The sequence below is a fragment of the Plectropomus leopardus genome, chromosome 17 (assembly GCF_008729295.1).
Source record: "Plectropomus leopardus isolate mb chromosome 17, YSFRI_Pleo_2.0, whole genome shotgun sequence".
Taxonomy (NCBI): Eukaryota; Metazoa; Chordata; class Actinopteri; order Perciformes; family Serranidae; genus Plectropomus; species Plectropomus leopardus.
The window spans coordinates 15,835,311-15,856,112 of NC_056479.1; the positions used below are offsets into that span (position 1 = coordinate 15,835,311).

At 40.6% G+C, this 20,802-nt stretch overlaps 1 protein-coding gene across 3 annotated transcripts in view; it reads left to right on the top strand.

Annotated features, from left to right (window-relative positions):
- col5a3a (collagen, type V, alpha 3a) overlaps positions 1–20,802 on the top strand; it is a 62,688-nt gene that overhangs the window by 19,463 nt on the left and 22,423 nt on the right. Inside the window, exons 5-30 of one of the 3 annotated variants that reach the window (XM_042504858.1) lie at positions 2,455–2,577; positions 4,049–4,459; positions 5,260–5,367; positions 5,479–5,607; positions 5,697–5,750; positions 5,860–5,901; positions 6,347–6,409; positions 8,448–8,522; positions 8,740–8,823; positions 8,979–9,035; positions 9,345–9,398; positions 9,540–9,593; positions 9,706–9,759; positions 10,332–10,385; positions 10,620–10,673; positions 11,221–11,265; positions 13,362–13,415; positions 13,606–13,650; positions 15,535–15,588; positions 16,227–16,271; positions 16,657–16,710; positions 18,752–18,796; positions 19,175–19,228; positions 19,831–19,875; positions 20,015–20,068; positions 20,159–20,266. In XM_042504858.1, coding sequence (XP_042360792.1) covers positions 2,455–2,577; positions 4,049–4,459; positions 5,260–5,367; positions 5,479–5,607; positions 5,697–5,750; positions 5,860–5,901; positions 6,347–6,409; positions 8,448–8,522; positions 8,740–8,823; positions 8,979–9,035; positions 9,345–9,398; positions 9,540–9,593; positions 9,706–9,759; positions 10,332–10,385; positions 10,620–10,673; positions 11,221–11,265; positions 13,362–13,415; positions 13,606–13,650; positions 15,535–15,588; positions 16,227–16,271; positions 16,657–16,710; positions 18,752–18,796; positions 19,175–19,228; positions 19,831–19,875; positions 20,015–20,068; positions 20,159–20,266 — 2,019 coding nt within the window. The remainder of the gene's footprint in view (positions 1–2,454; positions 2,578–4,048; positions 4,460–5,259; positions 5,368–5,478; positions 5,608–5,696; positions 5,751–5,859; positions 5,902–6,346; positions 6,410–8,447; positions 8,523–8,739; positions 8,824–8,978; positions 9,036–9,344; positions 9,399–9,539; positions 9,594–9,705; positions 9,760–10,331; positions 10,386–10,619; positions 10,674–11,220; positions 11,266–13,361; positions 13,416–13,605; positions 13,651–15,534; positions 15,589–16,226; positions 16,272–16,656; positions 16,711–18,751; positions 18,797–19,174; positions 19,229–19,830; positions 19,876–20,014; positions 20,069–20,158; positions 20,267–20,802) is intronic. The other 2 variants (XM_042504860.1, XM_042504861.1) reach the window with 2 other exon arrangements.

The following is a 20,802-nucleotide window of genomic DNA, read 5'->3' on the forward strand; positions in this document are numbered from 1 at the left end:
CATGCTAGGGTTGTACCCATCTCAGAATTATGCCAATCGAATCAGCTTTGGCAGTTTAATACCAATTTTTGATGATTCGTTTTGTTTTCCATACAACGTTTGAAAGTTTGATAGGGCTCTGTGGGACATTCAGTGTTACAGCGGCATTAATGTATTATAGTTAACAAGCTAATGACAGGTTATAAATATGCAACAACATTTTTTCCCCCGACACAAGATATCAGAACAAAACTTTTTTTTGCATGAATTTGCTGTGAGCTGTAAATTCACCATGCAGAAGGTCTCTTCTGTCTTCTCTGTGCTGCTGTCTGCATGAGCTTTCTCCAGCGCTGGACAGCCACATCAGTGTTTTCTCTTGTTTTGCTTCTTTGTAGCATTAATCACTTCTTTGCCACCAAAAGTTTACTGTGGCACTAATTGGTGGCTGCACTCTACTTCTTGTGCTCTTATGTCGGACTGAGGGCAAACCGGATGTTACAGTGACACTATTGCCTCTCGAGGTACAAAGGTTATTACAAGGCAGACGTGGCAGGGGCTAGCAGTTAGCATGCTAATTTTAGCAAACACATCTGAAACACGACACACACGTGTCTTTGATATAAATAAATAATTACTTTCTCACACTTGAAATTAGTTCATATTGTGAACATTTTAAACTAAAACTCTGGCCATATCTTACACATTGTACATTTAATGCGTTTGTTGACAGTGAATTAAGCATTCTCAAAGCTCTAAGTGCATTTGTTAAGACAAGTTGCATAGTATAGCACATATTCATGTATGTCATGCTTCAAAACAAAGTTATTGTCGCAGATAAAAAGTCAGTGCCCTCAAAATAAAGAAAATTGGCATTGTGTAACAATAGTCAAAATGTTTGGATGTTTAATTGTTAGTATGGCAGCGGACCCTGGAAATGTACCATATACCGACATTGCACTTTATTATTGACACTAATGGTTACTGTGTTAGAATATTGTTTCTGTCTAGCTGATTCAGTGCTCTTTTGTAGCAAACTGAATACTATTCAGAGGAGGATTATAATAGTACAAAGTTTTACATTATATATTTCACTCACATTTCCATGGAAACTGTTACTGTATTTTTATTTATGTTAAGTGTCTGTTAGTCATACATCACAGTAGATGAAGGGTGCATTCTAATGCAGTGACTGGCAGCAAGTCCTGTTTGGCTTTTAATGGGGAAAGTAACCTGGGACCATTGTTGATTTCCCCTGAATCTGCAACATCCAGTGCCCAAACCTCCCCCTCATCCCCATAATGTACTCTGTATAAGCTTTTTGTATTTTTCTGTTTTGTATCTGTCTGGCTGCAAAAACCAATTGCACTTCTGGGGCAAATAAAAATTAAAGTTGAAAGTTAAACAGAAAAACAGACACAGCACAATGTAATACAAAAATACATCAATACAAAAAAAGATAACACTGTAACACAGTAAAGCTGGAGCTCTACACCAAAGCACCTCACTGGAATTCCTGTCACTCCTGTCTATCTGGCCACAAATTTTCATCGATATCACACCTAATATTCTCCCTTGCATGGGGGGAAAAAATCTTCTTGCATGCCGCAACTACCCCCTGCAGTGGTCTACTGTGATGTCATCATAAACAGCATCCATTGCATCAAGCAAAGGCATTTGGTTTTGAGACTGACGACAGACTATGACAGTTGAACAGACTATTGTGCATGTGATAACTTACACAGTGTAAGACTTAATATATGTTTTGGAGAGTAAAACTGATCACCTGAAAAGCAATATGATCAGTTTTGATCATCAAGTTATATTCAAATAGTTATTATGCAAATTGTGGACAATACAGGCTTGATTTCATTGATGTGCATGTTTTTTAAATAATGAGAAACTCAAATCTGTTGTTAACAAGTGCCCAGCGGTTTGAGGTTTGCACACAACGTTTTGAAAATTATCATTATTATTTTGGAGTTGTGCCAAAACAGTTGTGAAAACATGTAATAAAATGTTGACCAAAGAAAAGAGTGTTGTCGAGTGTAAGGCCATTAAAGCTAACAGAGACTCTGGGCTTAGTGCTGCAGGGTCCAGCAGTGCCGACTCCGTGCATGTTTGTGTATACACATTGGCTACGCCTCCAGGGCAGCATGGGAAGTGAAAGGTCCTGACAGGGGGGTGAGAGAGAGCTATTTGACTGTTTCGTGTACACAATCAGGACCCTCCTGGAGTTAGGGTAACACAGAAGAAGCAGTTGTATCAGTAGTGACAGTCTGTTGATGCTACTGTATTATACTTTGCTTTATATCTGCGGCCAGTTTTGTTGCTGTCATAGAGTCTGTGTCGTTTTTTTTAGGTTCAGTCTTCTGGTCAAATCACTCTCATCCGGTTCTGATTCTGCTTCTCATGTAAGGCTACCATTACAACATGACGCTTTTGTATAATTTTGGTCTGCTTTCTGGTTTATTTCAGGGAGATATTCAGCAACTACTGATTCTGGACGATCCTCAGGCCGCTGCCCACTACTGTGAAAACTACATACCAGACTGTGACTCTGATTTGCCCTACAACAGCCAACCACTGGTCTTGCAGGAGGTCAGTACTGCCACCAACAGGAGGTGGCATAGCCCACTGGAAAACAAGTTAATCTTCATACAAATTTGATACAGTGAAGTACAGCTTTACGTGCAAACACATGGCAGGCCCATTTATATACATGTCTCAAGTCACTCATTTGTTTCATAGTTTTCCACTTTTCCTCAATGTGTTAAAAATAAGTTTCGAGAAATCTGATGAGCCTCGGCTTCTATCTCTCATGTTAAGACATATCATGTCCTCTTGGCTGCTGAATTGAGTTTGTAGAAGCCCTTGCTTTACAGCCAACCAGTAAAATGAGCTTGAGCATGCCTATCAATAGAGCTATGTGTCCCTAAGACTCATATGATTTACAAGCAGCCAACAGCCCAGGCCAAGAAGAGGTCTGAGTACAGTGCAAAATGTACTGAGTGTTTGCAAAAAGAGACTTGAGAAATTAAGACAGAATAGGCCATCAGTCAAACAAGTGAGTGTCTTCTTTCAAATGCAGCCAGCAGTGGAGCATTCTTAAGGTCAGGTGCTCTCACACACACGGAGCCAGGAGCCTATAACTCAAACATGATATAATAGCTCTTCCCCTCCTCAAGGCGTGCATAAAAAATGAATCAATCATGGATATGAATTACTGTATATTTCTTTGGTGGTGTGTGAAAGATAGAGATAAGGAGGAAGGAGGCAGCCAGAGGATAAGAGCCAGAGAGATGTGAGTGCATGTGTGTGGTTGGGCTTCAAGGAATATACAATTTAACACTTAAATATCTCCTGTATGTTTCTTTACAATGTCCATGCCACGTGCATAAACTCATGTGTGCGCACCCATGTGAGTGTATACATATCTGCACAAAAGTGTGTGCGCCTGGTCAGTGATTATGCTCCAGAGATGGCTGCTTAATGGCAGTGTGAAGCCATTTCGATAGTCATCCAGCTGGCTTTGAAAGAACTACAGCTGAGCAATGAGCTCTGAATCCAGAACATGTCAAACATCTGTCACCCCACTGACCTAGTTCCCATCATTCTCCCTTACACACTGACCTTGTTTACAAGTGGATCTAAATCTCATCATTGATGTCTTTCACAGACTGGGCCTTCAGTGTCATTTTCAGGCAGAGGCCATTCATATCACTGGAGGATGACACAACCCATATTTGCTCACTTGCCACAGAGCACAATAAGAATTAGCACCTCTTTAGGATCATAGGCACAGTGACCCCTGACCACTCAAGCAAATATGTCCTCTGCGGGCATTAAGAGGGAACAACTCCACATTTGTTTGTCCCTTCTCATTTCATGTTTGCTTTAGGTTTTTGTCAGCTCAGTGGGAATCACAGCATGTGTCTGACCCTGTAAGGGTATCACAGGACTTTACTGTTGCGACTTATTTCTCGTATTGTATTTTCATTCACAAGAGTGTTTGTTTGTTTTCTTCAACCTTCACCTGTGCCCTCATCTTGCATTCCCGTTTTCATAAAAGAACTCCCAACTTGGGTCTGATGCCCTCATGCAAGGTGACCAGCCCGATGAAGGAAAGGAAGACTCCAAAAAGGACAGGAAAGGCAAAAAGAACAAAAAGAAGAGGGACAAGGGCTCTAAAGGCAAAGGGAAACGTAAAGGCAAGGGGAAGAAGGGATCCAGAAAGAAAAAACACGAAGAGGAGGGTCTTGAGGATGGCTTCCTCAGAGTTTCCACAACACTGCCCGAGTATCTATCCCAAGAACCATTTCAGCCAACAGAGTTGCCAGAAATTCAGAGTGTCCTAAAACTTGTCAGTGCTACTGAAGTCTTCGACAAGACCCTCATGGAGATGCCTACACATGAACCAGACACCGCTGAGGCCCCCACTGTGATGCCCAGTGCATTGCCTGAATCAAAGGTTACTGAGGAGGTAGACAAGTTTACTTGTAGATGCCCTCCATCCTGAACCCCCGCCTGCCATTTGCAGTTCTAACCGATCACCTACCTAATACCTCCTAACCTTAAAGAGCACCTCTTCCCTCTTCAGTTGCTTACCACCACCACTAACCAGCACCATCCTAATCATCACTTCTATGACTGAAAACCTGGAGAATGCATCTTAATTTAGACATTTTGACTGTGTTTTTTTTTTTTTGTAGAACACGCTGTTGCACATGCATACCATTTGTCTGAAAATCATGGTATGCATGGTACATGCAGTATATATCTTCCTGTATTTTAACATACAGAATGAGTATTGGGTTTTCACTTCATTCAATGTAAATGTATACTCTCGTCTCAATATTTTAAATTACGAATATGCCAAAACAACTGTGAATCATTTTCATAAAATCTGATCAATTTTTAACTTCACACTGCGTCAGTCAGGAAAACTTGTGTGTCTCCTTCATGTTTATTATTTGCTGATTTGCAGAGTGAACTAATTCTTCATGCTCTTGCTGTTTCTGTAGCTGTTGCAGTCTCTGCCATGCTGCCACATGAATCTGATGTAGTCCATCAGCTCATTAAACTCCAGCACTGTAATTAACTGCACACCTGTCAACCTGTATCCCGAATAGTCAACACACTCATAAATTCCACCTGTTTTGCTAACATTCATATTGTGCATCACAAAATGTGACTTTACTTGGATGTACTGGGTGCTAATGAGCAGAGCTCCCCCTCTTCATCTTTGCTATGACTCATTTAAGCTTGTGTGTCGGCCTGCAGGAGGACAAGCTAGTGAAGAAGCCGATGATGGAGGAGCATGAAGATGACCTTTATGGAGACCTCTATGTTTCCACGGTAACGGTGGGCCCGAATGTTACTGACTATGAGGTAGGTTAAATGCAAATGCGAGACATGGCTTCACCTAAGCACAAAAACACTGAGAGGTTGTTTTGGTGTTCTCTATACCTGAATGGAATTTTTCCCCCCCTTTTTTAATAGATTCTTGAATATGAAGATTACAAGAATGACACAGAGTCAGAGTATGAAGAGTACGAGTTGTACGAGGACAGCTTTGACTTTGCAGAGCGGGAAGGAGCAGACACATGGCATGGGGAGGTAAATTTCAAGGTGAACTCACACATCAAGTGAGTGGTCACGTCTTTGATTGCCTGTGTCAAGTGATTTCTACCATCTATTCATCTGTTTCTCCTCCTCAGGCTAGACTCAGAGCAGAGAAAGGCCAGAAGGGAGAACCAGCTATTATTGAGCCGGTGAGCTAGTAGAAACACTTAATGAATAGCCTGGTAGCTTTTTTATGAGCATGGGAATGAGTTGATACTCTCTTAATTTACATTTCATTTTACCTGTGCTTTTTTCTAGGGTACATTAGCGCAAGGACCCCCAGGTCTACCAGGACCACAGGTAAGCCAATGCACTGCCTGAACACAATAAAAGACAGAAGATTTGACAGTGTTTTGTCTCTGTAATGATACAGGATGTGGCATAATGTAACACAAGCAGGCACTGTCCAGATGTGGTGCAGAATGTTGAGAATTTTGGATTCTAGCCATCAGGATGCAATGTGGTGTTTTTGGAAAAGGAAGCAGGGTTTTAGAGGTGACCACCGTAAAAATACACCCCTGCACTGTAATGCAATGCAAGATGGCACTTTGTGAAACACTGATGATATAAAAAAGTACAAATATTTTGATTCAAAATACACAAAGAAATAAAAAGGGATTATTGTCTAGCATTTGGAGGTTTAAAATATGACGTAGAAGATGATTATCATGTTGTTGAAAACGAAGCCACAATATGGTCATGTTCTTCAATGTTTATTTGAGTGCTGTCATTGTTTCCTTCACAGGGGCTTGCCGGCCCAGCTGGCCCAATAGGCCCTCCAGGACCCAGGGGAGATCCTGGCGAATTGGTGAGTGTGGCTTCGGCCAAGAGCTGGGCCCATTGGGTTAGTTTGACCCGGTCTGACCCCTTCACAGAGCTGTGATTTCATCTGTGACTCCACATTGAAACATGTTCCGTCCTGAAGTGAACCTGCTGGGCTTCAGGGACGGATGTTGACTCACACATATTTGACCTGATTATGTGTGTGTGTGTGTGTGTGTGTGTGTGATGGTCCATGATTCATTACAATGGAACACACACACATTCTCTCTCTCACACACACACACACACACACTCACACACACACACACACGCATGCATACACACACTGACAGATGCTCTGCAATTCCCCAGTTGTTGATGTTTTTATCATTTTGCTTTGCAAAGATGTTAATGGCAGTTTATGCAGACTGTCGTGGCTTATGCTGCGTTCACATGGAATCAGGGAGACTGTCGACGGCAAACCAGATATCATTTTAGTCAATGACAGCAGGACAATAAAAATTAGGTCACAGGCTGGCATTGCTGTACAAAGTTAAAATGCTTTATCTAAGTTAAAACGCTTTAACTTTTTATGATTCTCTGCGGCAGAATTCACAGTCGGATATTTCATCGCGTCCTTACACAAGGCAAAATCACAGGCTATTTGGACAGTTACTAGACATAAAATGGTGAACGCAAATATTATGCCTCATTCTTGTTAAACAATACAGCATCACCAACGCAATATATCATCATGCATGTTTTGTTTTACTGTCCTGCCATTCTGTCAGACTGTTTTCCTCGTGCCATCCAACTTTTTTTTCCATCTGTGGTCTGCCCGATTCCATGTGAATGCAGCATTACAAACATCAACCTCAGTAATCGTACACACTTTTAGTAGGTATTTGACACAAGAAATAAACCAATTATTTTATTTCTTAGGATGAAATTTGAAGAGATTTAACAATGGCGCATATCACTGAATTTGACAATGATATCAGTAAGTGAGGAAAGGATGAACAATGCAATATATCTCCAAATCTCTTTAGGCATGGCATTAAAAAACATGAATATGAATCACCATCAAATTTCAAAAGTATCTGAAACAAAAGATTATGCTGCATCTTTATGTATTACATGTACTGTGTCTTACCCTCATTAATATAGCTTCATGTCTAAATATTCATTTCTAGGGTTGTTTTAACAGTCTTGTGTCAATAACACCAGAAGAACGATGTACAAAACTAACCACACAGGAATGACGTGTTCATCAAAAACACAAAGCCTCTCTGTGTGGTATAATTTAAAAGCAGCAATACCCTCGAGGACCTCCTGAAACACACGTAATGAGAGCGTTACATGTGAAGAAGCCAAAGGCATAGAGAAGGAACTCTTCCTTTGTTCATGCAGCTGCACGAAAAACACATAACACACTTAAGCCTGTCCTCCAGTGATTAATATATGAATTAGCTCATCTGTAAGGACTTATGTAATACTTATGGGGACATGCTGTAGACATTTAATGCTTCAGGCAGAAAATCATCTGTTTCCAGTGTGGTTACAAACAATGAATTATAATGCATATTCTGGATTAATAAGTAGTATGTATTTTTAAAAATAAATTAAAATGTTCACCAATGAGGTAAGATTATTGAACATATTTCCACCTGTTTCACTTGTGCCATAAACTTCCTAGAAACAAGTGTCATTTATTTGTCAAAAGGCAGTACTAAAAAACTACAGTAGATCTGCAAAATAATGTACCAGTAGAAGAATGTGTCTTACCGATTAAATACTTATCAGATAACTTTACAGTAATCCGATGAACACAATATTGATGACTCAGTGCTCCATTGAATGACTTGTTCAAATGGAAATGTACAGTGTGTAAACAGAAGATAAGGTAATGTGTGTGTATGTGTGTATATGACATGCCCTGTGGAAATGGAGCAAAGGTTGTTTTTACAGTGATTAGATTGCAGGGCTGTTTTTCTCTCCGTTTAGACCCTTTTTCACTCCCTTTTACACACACACCATGCACACAGTAGCTGATGTTTATCCCATTCCCCGACCTCTCTTTTCAGGGTCCCCCAGGGCGTCCTGGTCTTGCTGGGGTTGATGGGATTCCAGGTCCCCCAGGATCCCTGCTGATGCTACCAGTAAGACCTTAAAGCAACCTCACACGCATTCTCAAACACACACACACACACACACACACACACACACACACACACACACACACACACAAACTCAGACTACACTTTTTTCCCCAGTGTGGTGTAGGGGCATGACCACAAGGGGGGGCTGTGTGATTGAACTTCATTTACATTTGGGGAATCCTGCAGTGGGAACTGACCTCTTTATCATAACCTCCAGTTCCAGTATGGAGGTGATTCCCAGAAGGGACCAGTGGTGTCTCCCCAAGAGGCGCAGGCACAGGCCATTCTGCAACAGGCCCAGGTACACTTCACAGAAACCCATACTTTGGTGTTATCAATGTTGACATTGCTGTTGACATTTTACGCTGTATGTGACGACCAAATTATTGCATATTAAAAGTCAAAAAGGTATTTCATGAAGTGTACATAAACAACCCATTTGTGTTTTTCTTCCAGCTGTCAATGAAGGGACCTCCAGGTCCGCTGGGACTCGCAGGGCGACCAGGCCCAGTGGTAAGACACTCCCCTGACCTTGACCAAATTTGTATCATACCTCAAGGGCTCCTGCAACCTTTAACCTCAACTTCACATTCTGCCTGACCAAGCACAAGCTCCTCTCTCTCCCTCCCACCCTAACCGTATCATTATGCATTCTCAGTTTGTTCAAATTGCTTGGGAAATCACTTAATGGTTGCAAAAACGTACAGAATTTTAAGATTTTTTTTCTCAACTCATTTTTGTATTGTGAATGAATGGTACTCTGATGAATTGATCCTGCGCATTATGTTATGCTTAAATTATTTCTGTTTTTTTATTTTGCAGGGTGTTCCAGGCCCCACTGGGTTCAAAGGAGACAGTGGAGAAAATGGCCCTCCTGTAAGACCAGCCATTGTATTTACTTCAATACTAGCTTCCATCATACCACTCTTGTTTTGTTAACAGTAGTTTCTTTTTGTCCTCTTGCCTTCCCTTTTACACCTCTCTACATCTGGCTTGCTCGCTTTCTTTCTCATATAGGGACCACAGGGGTTGCAAGGCCCTCAAGGACTTAATGGAAAGCCTGGAAAAAGGGTGAGACATCTAAAGTGTTACAGGTTTCTATGCTGAAAATGCATATTGTGTTAAAAGCATACTGTGCCTGATGTAGCATGAAGCTATTTTAACTGGATTGTGAATCTTGTAGGGGCGTGCGGGAACAGACGGAGGTCGTGGAGCTCCAGGTGAAACTGGCTCAAAGGTGAAATCTCAAATAATCGAGCTGCATCAAGAACCCACCGATTTGTATATATTTACCTCCTTACTACCCATTTGGCTATTAGTTAATAGTTGTGTGAATGCTAAATTGCCAGTTGTTAGACCACAGTGCTTCTGTGTTGAGTTTGCATGAATTCAGTTTCCTGTTTCTACAAACACAACAATACCACAAATGTTTAGGCAGCAGGGTCTTGTACGATAACAAACTATCTCCACTTGCAAGTGTAAGCCTCTAGGTATCCAGCACCCCACAGCTTATTATATGTATTGACAACAAGGCAACTCAATACCTAACAGCTGCAGGAAGAGCTTAGCAAATAAATCAGGCTCCCTTGATGCTGGGTCTGACAGAACAGCAGAGTCTTTATCAGTCAAAGCAGCATTTTAGCAGACCTACAGCTAATCTGAAAGCTCCCTCTCCCGAACACATACTCAGAGCAGATGGCCGAGGCTCTGCCAGGGGAGACTTTCACTACAATTCTGCTAATGTTTACACATTACCGTATGTGTGCGTGTTTCAGGGTTTAATGCTCTTGCTTCTCTATTACTTTTCAGGGTGACAGGGGTTTTGACGGCTTGCCAGGTCTCCCAGGAAACAAGGGACACAGAGTGAGTTTGATTTGGTAACCTAGCATTGTCACTGTATTTATTAAGTAATACAGTGCATGCACGGCATGCATGAATTCCTAACACCTCATATGGCAGGTGTTTATTTGCACATTCTGATCATGTGATCTCTGTGATGACAGTGTACAGCAAAAAGCATCTGCTGGATCCTGCTCTGCTATAAACAGAACAGTCCTAAATATCTTGAGGCTCGTGGCTAATGCTTTTATCTTGTAGGGGGACAGAGGAAAGCCGGGGCCTCATGGGCCTGTCGGAGAGCCAGGAGAAAAGGTGAGTGCACAGTACTTTGCAAAATGTTCTTGCAACAAACAAAGCCTGGAAAATACATCCTGCAGCAGTGCTTTGTTTTTCAGAATTTTTAAGGTTAAAGGGGGAAACCTTTCCAGATCAGTGAATCAATTCTACAAACCATTTAGATGGTAAAGCACCACGGATCAAAGCAGGCTTTACTGAATGAAGTCCTACACTGTCGAATTTCTAATTCCGTTATGCTGGCCTGAGTTCATTCAGTATCGAGGTTTGCAAAAAACATGAAAGCTATGCAGTGCATCCCTGACATAGAATTGAAAATATGAAAGATAGAAGCTCTGTCAAGATAGTATCAATTCACGCAGGCGGGCGGGGGAAATTTGAGAGAGTGGCCTATTAGTCTTTGCTCAGAGATAGTTGAGCCTTATCTGTCAGGCAGTGAATTTCTTTAATGAGCTATTTTCACAGATTATGTCTGTGGGGATATAAATGTATCCATGCCTCAGGTTGACTTAGAGAGGTGCATGAGATTTATGTGTTGAATCTGTTTCTGTCTTTGTTATTTTAGGGATCTGATGGACCTGTCGGGCCAAGAGGGCAACCTGGCGAACCCGTGAGTATTCGCATCTGGAATGATATAATGCTCCCGCATAATGTACACAATGCAATATTTAATGTTCATTGTTTTGCCACATTACTTTTTGTCACAAGTAATTAGTGTGGAGGATATGCAGGGTTTTTATGGTCATTGAACACCTGGAAAAGTCACAGAAGTTCACTATATTGTTTTCCAGGTTTTGAGAAGTTATGGAATTTTATTACACGAATGAAAAAGTTGTTACAATAATCTTTCACATTTAACCTTCCATATACTGTAAAATAACAGTTATTTTCTGTAGCTGCTGATGTAACATAGCTCTAATATGTGTAGTTGCGTGATGTTTTGTTTACCATCTTCTGTGTTTCTTCATTTTCTCCTGGCTTTTCATCTCTCCCTCCATGTATGCCAGATAGCTGGAATGATGTTTGAATGGAGTTTGAATCTGATATGTTTGAATAACGTTGGCAGCTGGTGCAAAAAATATAATGTTGTGGCAGTGTGATGTAACATGTTTCCATACTGATGCCCCACTAATATTTTTTAAATTGTATCACATTATGAGATGGAGCAATTGATAAAGGCAGCGCAGGACTTTAAATTGTCACTTGTAGCACACCAGTGCCCACATTGATTTAATTTAAATTACTCTGAAAGTAGAGCATGGTAGTTTGAAGGTATGGTGTATTCTTTTTTGCGAACAAATAAATTGAATTGTTAGCTTTCTTTCACCTATTGAGGTACCTCTACTGCTCTGTATCCAATGATTGCCAATAATGATATAATTAATATTTAGAGTAAAGTTAACTGTACAGTTCTGTTCGTCTTATACGTTTTGAGTGAAGAATTTCTCATGGGTCCTTGAATAGTACTGGAAAGTTTGGAAATTTTGTCCTTGGCATAATGAGGGAATCCTGTATATATTTTTCAAGTCTGGTCTTTTGGTTCCCAGAAAAACCCTTTTCTTTGTGCAGAATCACACAAACAAATAATTTCACAACAAACCATGAGGGGATTGCAGGAGATCACCAGATTTAAGCTCAAGCAGAAGTTTCAGCCATAATCTTACAGAAGAACTTAAACAAGTACAAAATTTACTGCTCATACTGTGCATGTATATAACAGTAAACATGCTACACAGTGTTTTACAATATACAGCACTATATAAAAAAGTAGGACAGTCAAACCTTATTAATGCCTACTGTCATAGTGTTCACCGTAGCATTACGAGAGAAAAGGTCACTTGGAAAAGGCATGCAGCTCGGGCACGAGAATATACAATGGCATGACATGCATAATATGTATATTAAAAAAACTATCATAGAAATTCTTCCCGTGGAGTAACTTTAGATCATAGAGAAACCACAGAGATCTTAAGAGCACAGAAGAGGAAGCTGTCATTTTTTCTGTGTACCTCTGTGGTGAACAGTGGTTGATTGGTTATGACTCACACTCTATCTTTCTCCCAGTAGGTGAGGTTGGAGCTCAGCAGGGCTCTGTCCCTCCAAATGGATCATCTAGTGCAGGAAGAAATAGAGTGCCATAAGACATGTTAGGAAAGCTGTGTTAAACTACAAAGATCCAGGAAGGAGAGAAGAGTTGGCTGTTTTGATGTGAGAGTGTGAGAGAGAGAGCGACGGGAATGTGAGGCAGCGAGAGAGACAAACGCACGGCAGAAATTTGGTTGGTGGTGAAAGAGATAAGAGAGATTGAGAGAGGAAAGAGGAAAGAGAGAGAGAGTCAGAGAGGGAAGAGATAAAATCCTGGCCTGAATGATTATATTTCCATATCAATCACTTCCCAGGAGATCACAGATGTGGCTTTGGAACAGGTGGCTTGGCCAGCCTACAAAGAGGGAGGCTGACAAAAACAGAGCACACAAACACACTCACACAAACACAGGCTAGTGCAATCTCTGTGGCTAGCACATACAAAACCAGATGCGCCCACACACACACACACACACACACACAAAAATATATTATTTGTCTCTCCCTGTTTTCCACTCTCTCCCTTCTTAGTTCTGATTTATAATTTAGTATTCCACTCTCACCCCAGTCTCATCATGAATGCAGGTTAGCTGCTGACTATTTGCTATGTTTTGTCTCCAGGGTTCTCGGGGTCTTGCTGGGCCAAGGGGTCCACCTGGTCCACCTGGCCAGCCGGTAAGTCAACATCGCCTTGATTGCAAGATCAGAGCTATTCAGTCTCTTCAACTCTATAAAAGGTCCTCTTGTGCATGGAATCATCAATATGCCACTGAAGATAAACAAGGATGCTGTTGAGCTGTGTCTCTTATTTCCATCAAACTTTGATATTTCATCCACTGTTTTCTGACATCATGTATTTTTTTAGGGTATTAGTGGAACTGATGGAGTACAGGGGTCAAAGGGCAACCAGGTCAGTCCTTCTACCTTCATAAGCACTTTATTTTATGTCATGATATACCACTGATGATCAATGAATGTAAAAAGAGTGGCATAAATATGAGCGTGTGGGTATATAGGGATGAAACAGTATGTAATGTTATATCAGGATAATAGTGACCAAAGTACTGATACACACCCTGAAATAATTTAATTTAATTTTTGGATTTGCATTTGTATATTGAAAACCATAAGTAAAATTTGTAGTGCTGTGCACTTTTGTATTATTTTGTCTGCATAAACATTAGAATGATAACATAGTCAATACCCAAAGGTGCACTCTGCACTGGAAAGGCAACCAGGCATATGTTAGCCCCCCATCCCCCCTATAGCCATTCATATTAGCACATTTTTCAATAGCAACTATAAAGCTCTTAAACATCTCACAGTGCACTGTGGCCCCCCCAAGAGAAAGTGTGGGCCGGTGACAGTAGGCAGGTTTCTATTACACCAAATTTGCACAAAAATTAAGCGATATTTTTGAAATGTTGATAAAACAGAATTGCGAGATGATTGCGTTTCCATTGAGTGATGTTACTTGACTTTTCTTGCGATGTTATGCACTTCTCCTCTAGTGATAATGTTCAGAGATGCATGGTGATGGATGTTCAAAACATTAGCAGGTTTATTTCCAGTTGACGGTGAAGTAGGCGTGTTAGGTGAGCAATAATGGAAAGGCAAGCCCCCCAGTTCATGGGAATGGCCACATATGAGGGATTTCTGGGAGGTGATAGTACACGATTTCACGGAGGGATTGTGGATTCAAAACTTCCAGGTTATCCGCTCAGCTTTCAAAGAGTTATGTGATGCAATAATACCTCTTGTAGCACCTGCTGCATCATGCTTGAGGGAGACAGTTCCTACCGACAAGCACATAGTCACAGCATCATGTGACCTATAAATGCTATAAGTATGGTAGATATAGTTGTAGTATAGTATTGCGAAATATGGTCTTTTCGAATCGCCAAAAATACCATATCATACAAGCGGCAAAACTTAACTGCAACAAATGGGAGTTTTTCTAAAACTGACTTATTTCAATTAGGCGTGTTTCATATTTGAAATTACAATTTGCACAATTTTAGTGTTAATAGAAACCAGCCTAATGACGCTGGGGCTGCTGCGACCACAGCAGAGTATGAAGTTAAATGTAGCTGTGTAATATGTGTACTGTTAAGGCAGACTGACTTAAGGTGGACCAGCTTTTCTCAATGTACTGATAATTTCAGCCAATCCTAATCAGATAATGGAGAAATATGTGTCTGCCGGGCCTCTCCTCTCCTGAGTGGGCTTCTTTGCCAGGGGCCACCCAGAGTCAAGGATCCCCACTGCTAGTACCTTCAGTAAACACAAAGCCATATCAAATTTGCATTAACAGTAAAGATGGCCTGTTGTAGAAATGCACATTTGAGTGTCTGTGTCACTGTTGTTGAGAACAAGGGTACAGTTGCATCACAGGGTTTGCCTGCTGCACATCTGCTCTGTAAACATGGGAATAGAAAAAGAAACCCACATAGCATGCTGTGTTGGCGCCTTGGACAGTATTTCTAACTTTGTTGGACAGTTTGTGTCTTTAGTTTTTTAAAGCACTGAAATCAAACACAGTTTTGATGATAATTAAAATTCGAAACAGTAATACAAACTGTTGGGAATTACATAGATGTTATCATTAAACCTGTAACTACTTCATGCCTAGTGTGTAATACGTTTTTGAAAGTCATGTCAGCTACAAAAACATCAGCTGGAGGGGCTTAGTGTAGCCCTCTAATTAACCTGTTAACCAGTCACGTGATGATGAACTTATGACAAAGATATTGTGGAGACAGAGTGTGTGATTACCAGTGTTTCTTGTTGTCAGGGTCCAGCAGGAGAGATAGGGCCCCCAGGTCAGCAGGGAAATCCAGGAGTACAGGTACTGCACACAAATTTGCTCTTTTGTTACGAGAGTTAATCCACTCATTACACATCGTATAAATTTATTCGAGTCATAGACATGCTTTGAATATGCACAATCACTTGAAAGCAGGCAGTTGCATAATAACACTTTTGCTCTCATACATACACACTTTATCTCTGTGTTTTTGTGACATAAAAATGTCTTGTTTCTATTATATTTTTACTTCAACTAAAGGTTTGCTACTTCTTCTACAGGTTTAGAAAGTTCTCTGGCCTTTTTGCATATAAAAGCCTTTTGCAATCTAATTGCATGACACTAAAATGTATTCAGGCTGTTTTTATTACCTCACTGAAAGAATGTTTTTGGAGATACAAGGCTTTCACCCACGCAGCAACAAAATGTAATTTAAAAATGTCGTCAGAGACATTACAATCATATAAAGAAGATTTAATCATGTTTTTCAGCTCTCCAGCATGTCAACAATCCATCCAACCACCCAGCTCACATAAAGGCATCCACACACACACTGTTCGTGACTCCACACACACACACACAAGATGCACACTTACACACAGGCTATAGCAAAACCTCACCTCCCAGCCTTCTCCAAGTCTTGTGTCACTTAACCTGATTGATGCTTTGTTCTGGTCCAGGGCTTGCCTGGTCCTCAGGGTCCCATTGGATTGCCAGGAGAGAAGGTAGGTAGCATGTCTCTCACTTAATTTTAGAATTAAAGCTTGTGACCTTGTGACCACTGTCATCACATACCCACGGGAGGCCGGTTGAGCTGGAGAGTACGACCCAACCACTTCTGGCTCCCATTCAGACAAGGCACGGCTAGACAGGAAATCGATACAGAAGAAACACACACAGGCAAAACAGACACTAGGGACGGCCATGGCCGCAGCGCATCATGAAGCTATGCAGACTAATAAAAGAAATAAAAAGTGGAATTAGTCATAAATACTATATGTTTGGTAGAGGAGCAGCAAAGTGGGAAATGTGGTCTTGTAGACATAAGTTAAGGTAGCAGGTCATATCCAAGCTCATCTCTGTATTCATTGCTCTCTCTATCCTATACAGGGTCCCCGCGGGAAACAAGGCATGCAGGGACTACCAGGCATTGATGGCCCTCCGGTGAGTACACAGGCACACAAATACATATATGCATGCATTATCACAAACACATAAACATGCACATATCCATGCATGGCTTTGCACATGCAGTATCTATGTGCATACAAATAGAGAGCCTACTGCTGCTTCTTGCATTAGTCAGCTCAGTGCTCGAGGGATAAGACAACTGAATGACAGCTCCACAAGATCAACAGATCCACTGGTAGAGTCCATGACACATTTTTGGCACAGGTTGTTTATCTGTTTTTGGATCTTTTTTTTTTTTTTAAGAGAGTAGGTAAAAACATACAGACATACACAACTTTAAACAAGCAAAATCCTACATACACCAGATAATGAATGAAAGAGGACTCAACCAAGATTACCAGCTTCTATAGCAGCAGTTGCCAACTGGCAGCCTGTGGGTCATGTACAACCCACAGAGGGCTCCCATCAGGCCTGCAGAATATTAACTGAATTTAATTCATTGAATTTGAGGAGGAAAAATGGAAAACATGCATTTCTCTGTCTATGGTATCTAGCATTTCTTGCATTAGCAAACCCCAAAAACTATTTAGTTTAAAATAATCTTATTAGGAATGATTTACCAACCCCAAATATGTGCTTATGACCTGTGAGTATTAAAGACTTAATAAATCCATCTGTTAGCTTATTATTTGCTTATTTTAGACACACAGCCCGTGGATCAGGTATGGGTAAGAATACTAGAAAATATCACAGGCTAATAATTATTAGTAATTTACAGAAATATTATGTGTATTGGTCCACCTTCCACTTTCTCTCTCCACTCACTCATTTCATCACTCACACACACACGTGCCAAAGCACTTGTCTCTGTCCTTGTCTCTTTCGTCAGTTCAGGTGGTTGATTAGCCCATATTTTTGCTTGTTGCATAGAGCAGATTGGATAGGAGAAGGTGAAACCAATTTCTGTTTTTTATAAATGCAGCCTGCGTTATATTTTCATGCAAGAATAGGGGCAAACTCTCATCTAACATTTTTTCGCTCATATGGTTTTATTTAACATTTTGTTTGATTTACCTTTAATCTATCATTAAAATTATTGTATTATGAGTCTAATTTGGTCTAAATAATTTTCTTTTTGAAACTCCGCCCCTAAGTACAGTATCCGCTTTGAAAATTTCTTGCCCAGGACAAATGTTGTTGATGACTCCTGCTCTACAGGATGCTGTTCCTTCAGTACATTTAAAAATAAAAGCTCACATCATTCTATACCAACACTAAATACAACCAAATTAATTGTGTGTATATATCTCTAGATATGTGTATGTGTGTGTGTGTATATATATATATATAAACACACATATATGTACACACACACGTTTGTATGTACACATATTCAACATATTCAACCCAGAAGTTAGTTAAACTAAAGTAGCCAAGAGTATAAAATTTGTCAGCCAGGGGGAACAGGAGGCATTGTTAGAATTGATCCACAGCAGTTAAACATGTAGAAAAGATTGAAAATGCTTCTAAAGGCCTTTACTCACCAGGGTTGTGACAAGTAAATGACACAAAAAAAGTATTCATACAAGCAGGGATGCAAATTTTAGACAGTTGCAAAAGGTATACCATAGTTGTGATGTTGTGACATGATGTCCGTTCCACACATCATGATAGGCTGAAGCCTTTATTTGCAGCATAATGTTCATGTTTTGTGTGAGAGTATCGTTGACAGAAACAGTTTGAAAAAATATTTTGATGTGCAAATTAATAGCATGAAAAAAAAATACCCTGGTGTGTAAAGGCTTTAACAGTGAGGCTTTTCTCATCTCCAAGAATTAATTTGAGATCGCAGTCAGACGCATTTGAATGAGTTTCACTTAATGTTCCTTATATTGTTCTGCAAAGCTTTGTGACACACAATGATATTTTTATGGTGCTTCACTCTCAGTGCTGCTGGCGTTTCCGCTTTCTCTCTGGTTGGTTGCATTTGGAAATTTCCATCAAGGAGTAATACAATAATGATGTATTTGCAGTGGTGCTAAGTCAATCTAATTCATGTTCTCTGCTGTTTCAGGGTCACCCAGGAAGAGAGGGCCCCGCGGGAGAGAAAGGCATCCAAGTGGGTAACTGCATATCTGAGGCTTGTCTACTGTAGTGCCATAGCAAGATATTAATAGTGCAATATCACAGTTTTTCTTGCAATGTGTTGTAACTGTGCACACACTCACATTAGGTTACAATAATGCTCACTCTTATCATTATAATCATTGTGTTGCTACAATGTCATCATCTTTATTGTGCAAGAGTATTAGCTCATTAGAGTCAGCTGCGCGCACTCATCAGCATCATCTTTTTTGTTTGAAAAAGCTCATTGCCAATCAAAGATGTGGTGACTGAGTGCAGTGTTATTTATATCTGGTAAAAAATACTGATTTCCAAGCTACCGCCTGTTAAAACTAAAAAAAAACTGTTTTTGTTTTGTATTTTTTAAATGTAGGGTGTAGCAGGTGCTCAGGGGCCTGTTGGGTATCCAGGGACCCGTGGAGTCAAGGTGAGACATAAATGCATCATGATGTCAGGTGTAGTGTCCATTGAGATGTTTATTTCCTTGCACATTTCATTCAGCGAGTATGTTTACCTGTGATGGACTAGCTGTTTGAGTCTATGACTGACAGTTGACAGGTGGAGGGAAAGCACTTCAGTTCTCAAGGGGACTGCTAACAACAGAGTGGGGAACATTTGACGGATGGGAGAGTCATAGAACAGAGCTGTGTAGGTGTGGAACAGTTAATTTTGACTGCTTTTTGAAACTGAGGAATAAAAGCAAAGCTGTCATGAAATGCTTTGTTTTTGTCACATTCACATGTCTGGTATTTTATCTGGTAGTTTGGCTCAACGTCGTCTAGGGGAAGCCTGACCTCGTTGGCAATCATCTGTATGAAATGAATGTAAGGTCAATAACTACTCAATAACAGAGCGATGTTAGGTCAAGAGAAAATCAATAGGCACTTATAAATCATTTCAGTGTTTTGAGATGGGGCATTTCTGGAAATGCAGGCAGCTAGTGATTTTTCTGTGTGATGGCCGGAGACATTTTTTTGAGTTTAGACTTTTGAGTGATGTTGGATTGTTGATTCTCCACTTTTTCCACAGGGAGCAGACGGAGTTAGGGGCCTAAAGGGGAGCAAAGGAGAGAAGGTGAGTGAGACAAATAGTCTTTATTTGTTGTCAAACTGCAGAATGGAACTGGAAGGACACTGGACGAATTACTACGTAATGACGCCATTTATCATGAAAGAGTTTTCATTAGACAAGAACTCTCCTCAATGCATCACAGGGAGAAGATGGCTTCCCTGGATTCAAAGGTGACATGGGCATCAAGGGAGACAGGGTGAGGGCGCCAACAAATAACATATAATTTTCTTCTGTCGCAGTGGAAATCAAATTGTCACATTCCTTCTGTTCTCATTCTTGACTTTAGGGTGATAACGGAGCTCCTGGTGTTCGTGGAGAGGATGGACCAGAGGGTCCTAAGGGTCAGGTGGGACCCCTTGGAGATGCGGGAGCTCTGGGAATAGCTGGAGAGAAGGTACATTTTTAAAGGTCCCAGACAATGATCATTTTATGGTTCATAATTGTGTTTTGGGTTTTTTATAGAACATGTTTAGGTGCTTTAATGTTAAAAAAACACAGATTTTTTCTCATCCTATCCTGCCTGAATATACCTGTATTCACCCTTTGTCTGAAATGTTTTGTTTTTTCCCCGTCCTCTTTAAGCCCCCTTCCCAAAAAAGCCCAGTCTGCTCTGAATGGGCAATGTTTCTGGGTCTTCTGTATCTCGGCGTATCTGCACTGTCATGGCAGCTGGGGGAATAACTGTAGTGGCACTTGCTATCTTTATAGGGACTTGGCGCATTTAGGTCCCGCCCCCACTGGTGGGGGGAAAACAATTCAGCGCTCTTTATTGACTTTGTATTGCATGACGATGCCTTCTTGTCATTTATGTCTGCAAGCAAATAACACAAACATGGCTTAAAGCTACTTTGCAGCAGGATACACTACCAACATGTTGATGAATCCTTAACTCTGTTTTTACAAGCTGCTGAGCCAAAAAAATGAGCATTT